Below are 5813 nucleotides of genomic sequence, written 5' to 3' on the forward strand. Positions count from 1 at the left end.
CCCTCCTCCTTACCCGTCTCCTCTTTACCCACCTCCTCCTAATCTGCCTGCTCCTTACCCCCCTCCTACATACCCACCTCCTCCTTACCCCTTCTTCCTTACCCATCTCCTCCTTAACTTTCGCCTCCTGCAGGTTCAGAGCAGCAGGAGGTCGGGTGGAGCAGAGGAGGCTCAGCAGCCTCCAGGATGTGGGCGGTGGCTTCCACCTGGTGGTGAACTGCTCGGGTCTGGGCTCCAGGGTGCTGGCGGGCGACGTGCAGATGGAGCCGGTCCGAGGTCAGGTCCTGCAGGTGGAGGCGCCGTGGCTGCAGCACTTCATCCGCGACGGAGACGGGAAGACCTACATCTACCCGGGGATCCGCAGCGTCACCATCGGCGGGACCCGGCAGGCGGGGGACTGGAGGCTGCAGGAGGACCGGACCGACACTGAAGGGATCCTGGAGCGCTGCCGCCAGCTGGAGCCCTCGCTGGCCAGAGCCAAGGTTCTGAGCTGCTGGGTCGGTTTGCGGCCCGGCAGGAGGAACCCGAGGCTGGAGCGGGAGTGGCTGCAGCTCGGGGGCCGCCGGGTCCCCGTGGTCCATAACTACGGCCACGGGGGCTGGGGGGTCACCCTGGCCTGGGGTACGGCGGAGCACGCCGTGGAGCTGGTCCGGCAGAGCCTCCGGGAGAACCTTCAGTCCAGACTGTAGAGTTCTGGTTCTGAACCAGAACTTCACGTATAACCCAGGATCACTTCCAGTTTGTAGGGAGGGTCGTGAAGGTTCCCTGCTGATGCATGCTGGGAATAAAAAGCACTTCACCATGAGACGCGTCTTTAAATAAAGTTTATTCACTTCACAGAAAATCTGGATTTACTCAAAACGCCTCAGAAATAAAAGGATTTTATAGAATGAAGGATAAAACATTTGTTATATTTTACTCTAGACTGCCCCCCCATGTCAGACCAGAGGAGTCCAGGCTGTCATCGCTCTGATTCACGAGTGTCCCTGAATGCATCGTCAGAGGAAGGCTTCAGAAAACAATCAAACCGCGGCGATAAAACATCCAAACGGATAAAAGTCTGCAGCAAGTCGGACCTCCTCAGCTCCTCCTCCAGCTCCTCCTCCAGCTCCTCTTCAGCTCCTCCTCCAGCTCCTCCTCCAGCTCCTCCTCAGCTCCTCCTTCAGCTCCTCCTCCAACTCCTTCTCCAGCTCCTCTTCCAGTTCCTCCTCCAACTCCTCTTCCAGCTTCTCCTCCAGCTCCTCCTTCAGCTCCTCCTTCACCTCCTCTTCCAGCTCCTCCTTCACTTCCTCTTCCAGCTCCTCCTTCAGCTCCTCCTTCAGCTCCTCCTTCAGCTCCTCTCCAGCTCCTCCTGCTTTAGTCTGGGCTGCATTCGAGAACGGTCTCCATGGTAACCAAACAGATCTGGCATCGTCTCATCTTTATAAAACCGAATCAAAGATCGGGTCAGATCATCACAGAGATCCAGTTTCAACCAGAATTCCTTTCATTTTGATTGCAAAAAGTTTTTGCAGGTTTTTTTTTTTTGGGGGGGGGGGGTGCCAGGAGACAGGAGGAGGCTCAAACCCAGAGGAGGACCTTTCCATGTCTGCACCTGAAATGAAGGAGTGCAGTGTGTGTGGTCCATGAAGCTGCAGCAGGAGCAGAGGAGGAAGAAGAGGAGGCACCGCAGCGATGAAGAACTGAGTTTATTCATCCGCAGAAGAACGCTCCACAAACGCCACCGTTCTCCTGCCTTCCTGCTTCACGTCAGTAGAAACCACAGAGTGAGACATTCACTGACAGTCAGCAAACAGACACTCCTGCACCTCCTGCTAAAGTTCTCCTTCCTCATTAAAAGCTCCTTCCTGGAGGAGCGCGTTTGTCATCATCTTCTTGGTTCTGCTGTTTCTTTTCTGTCTCGTTTTTGGTCTTTCTTTGTTTTTTTTTGTTTTTTTTAATAAAAACAATCTTAAAGTTTCAGGGAATCTTTGACGGACCGGAACTTTCCTGAAAGACTTCATCCTAAAGAACCTGGAGTCACTAAAACCGGACCAGGATCTGCGTCTGCAAACGTCTGCAGACCAAAGCAGCGGCGTGACGACCGACGGTCACAGCCCATCTGGGGCAGAGCCGGCAAACATCCTGAGACCAGAACCCGGAGCAGAACTTTGGAGAACAGCTCATCCAGATCGGACCTCAGCAGAACCGCAGAGGAAAACTGAATGCAGGACAGACTCGTCTCTGAAGAGGAGCAGTTTAGTTTGAGGAGACAGAGAAGGAGGAACAGAGTCTTTACAGATGACGGCAGGAGGCAGAGCCTCTGCAGAGGAGGCGGGGCAGGAGGCGGAGCTCACAGGCGGGTCAGGCTGTCGTTACCATTCTCCAGGTTCTCGCTGCTCTCGTAGCAGCCGGAGTCCCGCGGCGAGTCTCCCTGGAGCCCCCGCCGGTCCAGCAGCAGCTTCTCCTGCGAGCCCGCGGGGGCGGCGCCGCGCTCGGGATCACTGCTGCCTGCAGCACACAGCGCCACCAGCAGGTGAACAACGGAACGACTCAAGGATCAAACAACATCATCAGAAACCACTTCTGCAGACATTCGGGATGCTGTCGTCATGGCAACTGTCAAACCTCAAGACGTGAACGTCGCTGCTCATCTGACACCTCACAGAGCTTGACCTTTAGCTCGTGTCTGAAGGGGGCGTGGCCTTCTTTACACACACCTGAGCCGCCGTCGTACTCCTGCAGCAGCTCCACGGCGGTCAGCAGCACGGCGCGGTGCTGGGCGTCCCGGATGTCCAGCTCGTCCAGGTCCTCCTCCTCCAGGAGCTTGAAGGTGTCCAGATCCTCGTATCCGTTGAACAGGAAGGTGGGCAGGTGCTCCTGCAGACAAGCATGTCTCAGCGCTCGGACCCGCCCCCACGCCGCCCCCACGGCCCCTCAGACTGCATGTGGTCGGTACCTGCAGGTTGATGCGCTGCAGCAGCTCCTCCACGGACGTGGGTCGGAGCTGCCGGGCCCTCCTCCGGCGCCGCGTCTTTCTGGGCTTGCTGTTGTCCTTTAGGACGTCCACGTAGATGAACTTGAAGGTTCCCACTTTCCCGTGGAGCATTCCCATCCAGGTTCCCATGGGGGGTTTGCTGATGACATCAATGACATCGCCGCTCTGCAGGAGGACACAGTGGGCGTGGTCTTTCCTGACACCTCACACCTCTGAACATCGCTGGCCCCTCCTACCTTCAGCTTCAGGGAGTCGGTGTCATAGGGACTCGGCGTGAAGTCTGTGTGCACCCGGGCCCGCCCACAGAAGGGCCCCCGGTACGGAGGCTCCTCCTCCTCGCCATCCTCGGACTTCACGCTCTCTCTGTTGCTGTTGGAGGAGTCGGTGGTTCCGACCGTCTGTCCGCCTGCACAGATTCAAAAAAAAAAAACGTCAGAAGCTGGTAATGCGTCTCCTCAGGAGCTGATCCAGCAGGACGTGGATCTTGAAGACCAGGTCTCAGGTGGGGTCTGGTCCGTGAGGTCACCTGCACACTCACTCATGGAGCTGTGTCCACTCAGCGAGCTCTTCAGACTCTCCATGGACCCCCCCCGCTTCAGCTGGGTGGTATCCGTGGATCCGGGGTAGGGGGACTGGGGGCAGCTGGAGACCCGCTCCGGGCTGGACTATAGGACAGCGAAGAGGCGTAAGAAGGAGGCGTCAGGAAGGAGGCGTCAGGAAGGAGGCGTCAATAAGGAAATGTCAGAAAGGAGGAGTCAGGAAGGAGGCGTCAGGAAGGAGGTGTCAGGAAGGAGGCGTCAAGAAGGAAATGTCAGAAAGGAGGAGTCAGGAAGGAGGCGTCAGGAAGGAGGCGTCAAGAAGGAGGCGTCAGGAAGGAGGCGTCAGGAAGGAGGCGTCAGGAAGGAGGCGTCAGGAAGGAGGCGTCAGGAAGGAGGCGTCAGGAAGGAGGCGTCAGGAAGGAGGCGTCAGGAAGGAGGCGTCAGGAAGGAGGCGTCAGGAAGGAGGCGTCAGGAAGGAGGCGTCAGGAAGGAGGCGTCAGGAAGGAGGCGTCAGGAAGGAGGCGTCAGGAAGGAGGCGTCAGGAAGGAGGCGTCAGGAAGGAGGCGTCAGGAAGGAGGCGTCAGGAAGGAGGCGTCAGGAAGGAGGCGTCAGGAAGGAGGCGTCAATAAGGAGGCGTCAGGAAGGAGGCATCAAGAAGAGGGCGTCAAGAAGGAGGTGTCAGGAAGGAGGCGTCAGGAAGGAGGCATCAAGAAGGAGGCGTCGGAAATGAGGAGTCAGGAAGGAGGCATCAGGAAGGAGGCGTCAAGAAGGAGGCGTCGGGAAGGAGGAGTCAGGAAGGAGGAGTCAGGAAGGAAGCGTCAAGAAGAAGGCGTCAGAAAGGAAGCGTCAAGAAGGAAATGTCAGAAAGGAGGAGTCAGGAAGGAGGCGTCAGGAAGGAGGCATCAAGAAGAAGGCGTCAGGAAGGAGGCGTCAATAAGGAGGCGTCAGGAAGGAGGAGTCAGGAAGGAGGCGTCAAGAAGGAGGCGTCAGGATGGAGGCGTCAGGAAGGAGGAGTCAGGAAGGAGGGGTCAAGAAGGAGGCGTCAGGAAGGAGGTGTCAGGAAGGAGGCGTCGGGAAGGAGGCGTCAGGAAGGGTGCGTCATGAAGGAGGTGTCAGGAAGGAGGCAAAAGGAAGGAGGCTCTGCTTAATTCCTGCGGGCGTGTCAGCCTACCTGCTGGGAGCGGGGGGCGGGGCATCTCCTGGACATGTGTTTCCTCATGGTCTCCCTCACAGACCTCACCTTTCTACCAAGAGAGATGTGCGACACCTGTGGGGACCGCGCGGTGCTCCTCCTCATGCCGCTCCTCCTCACGCCTCCGTCGGTCTTCAGAGGGACAGACAAGCAGAAGGAGAAGATGATGTTCTGCAGATGGGGTGCAGTGGCGGTAGGGGGGTAATGGTTAGGGCTTAACCAGCCAGGAGAGGAACCCAGATGTGGATCCTGCAAAAAACCAAACCTCTGCAGGATTCTTGAAGTTCTGGTTCTGATGGGTGGTGCTGCAGCAAACAGCAGACGTACCTTGTCTTCGTGCTCAGGAGCGGCGGCGTGCGGCGCCCGGCTGCAGAAGTCGAATCCTCCGAAGCTGCAGGCTCTCTGCAGACAGACAGGATCAGCTGCACTCAAGCAGCTTCATGAGCAACGTGACTCCGCCCCCCACAATGACCTTCCATCCACCCACCCCATGGTGGCCCAGTGAGCCCAGCAGCTGGGGGCGGAGCTCCCCGTCCGTCACAGAGCGAGCCAGTTTCGGCTCCGTAGCACCACAGCCTTCTGGGTCAGAAAAGGAGCAGCTCTCAGCCGGCGCCCTTGTGTCCCGGGTCACCGCAGCCCTGTTGTGGGCGGGGCTTAGACTGCTTGGGGAAAGGGAGGGGTTTATGCAGTCAGAAGCCAGCTGCTCCTGTATAACACCAGGGGGGGTCTCTGGTGGAGCCGGGGGCCTGAGCTCACGTGGACAGGGGGGGTCGTCCACATTCAGCCCCTCTGAGTCCATGAAAACAGGAAGAGACAAAAAACTTCTGAGAAACTGGAATCTGAAAATGATCTACGACCACCGAAGAATCAAATCAAAGAGCATCTAGAACCTTCTGCTGTTTGTCCGCCGGCATCTTCACTACCGACCGGCTTCTTCTTTACTTTGCGGCCTGAGATGACCAACTTATGGAGCCTCCTGAAGGTCAGCAGATCCTCCTGGTTGTTGTCCGGGTCAGAGGGCTGAGGAGAGCATGAGTTCTGTAGCAGAATCTCACAGCACACATCATGAGTCAAGGACATGAAACATGGCCACGCCCACACAAAC

General features: G+C 57.7%; 2 protein-coding genes across 4 annotated transcripts in view; one reads left to right on the forward strand and one right to left on the reverse strand.

The window, feature by feature from the left end:
• The window catches only part of ddo (D-aspartate oxidase), a 5524-nt gene extending 4622 nt beyond the window's left edge, over window positions 1–902 (forward strand). For both annotated transcript variants that reach the window (XM_036209866.1, XM_024289164.2), the window contains one exon: window positions 134–902. In XM_036209866.1, the coding sequence (XP_036065759.1) occupies window positions 134–689 (556 nt within the window). In that variant the 3' untranslated portion in view covers window positions 690–902. The remainder of the gene's footprint in view (window positions 1–133) is intronic.
• Window positions 903–1499: 597 nt separating this feature from the next.
• LOC112149226 (SAM and SH3 domain-containing protein 1) overlaps window positions 1500–5813 on the reverse strand; it is a gene marked incomplete at its 5' end in the record, with an annotated part of 8567 nt that continues 4253 nt past the window's right edge. Inside the window, 9 exon segments of one of the 2 annotated variants that reach the window (XM_024276811.1) lie at window positions 1500–2490; window positions 2700–2859; window positions 2939–3142; window positions 3214–3383; window positions 3516–3642; window positions 4688–4840; window positions 5036–5110; window positions 5196–5497; window positions 5599–5728. In XM_024276811.1, the coding sequence (XP_024132579.1) occupies window positions 2333–2490; window positions 2700–2859; window positions 2939–3142; window positions 3214–3383; window positions 3516–3642; window positions 4688–4840; window positions 5036–5110; window positions 5196–5497; window positions 5599–5728 (1479 nt within the window). 2 annotated transcript variants of the gene reach the window in all.

This window comes from Oryzias melastigma, linkage group LG22 (genome assembly GCF_002922805.2).
Source record: "Oryzias melastigma strain HK-1 linkage group LG22, ASM292280v2, whole genome shotgun sequence".
NCBI lineage: Eukaryota > Metazoa > Chordata > Actinopteri > Beloniformes > Adrianichthyidae > Oryzias > Oryzias melastigma.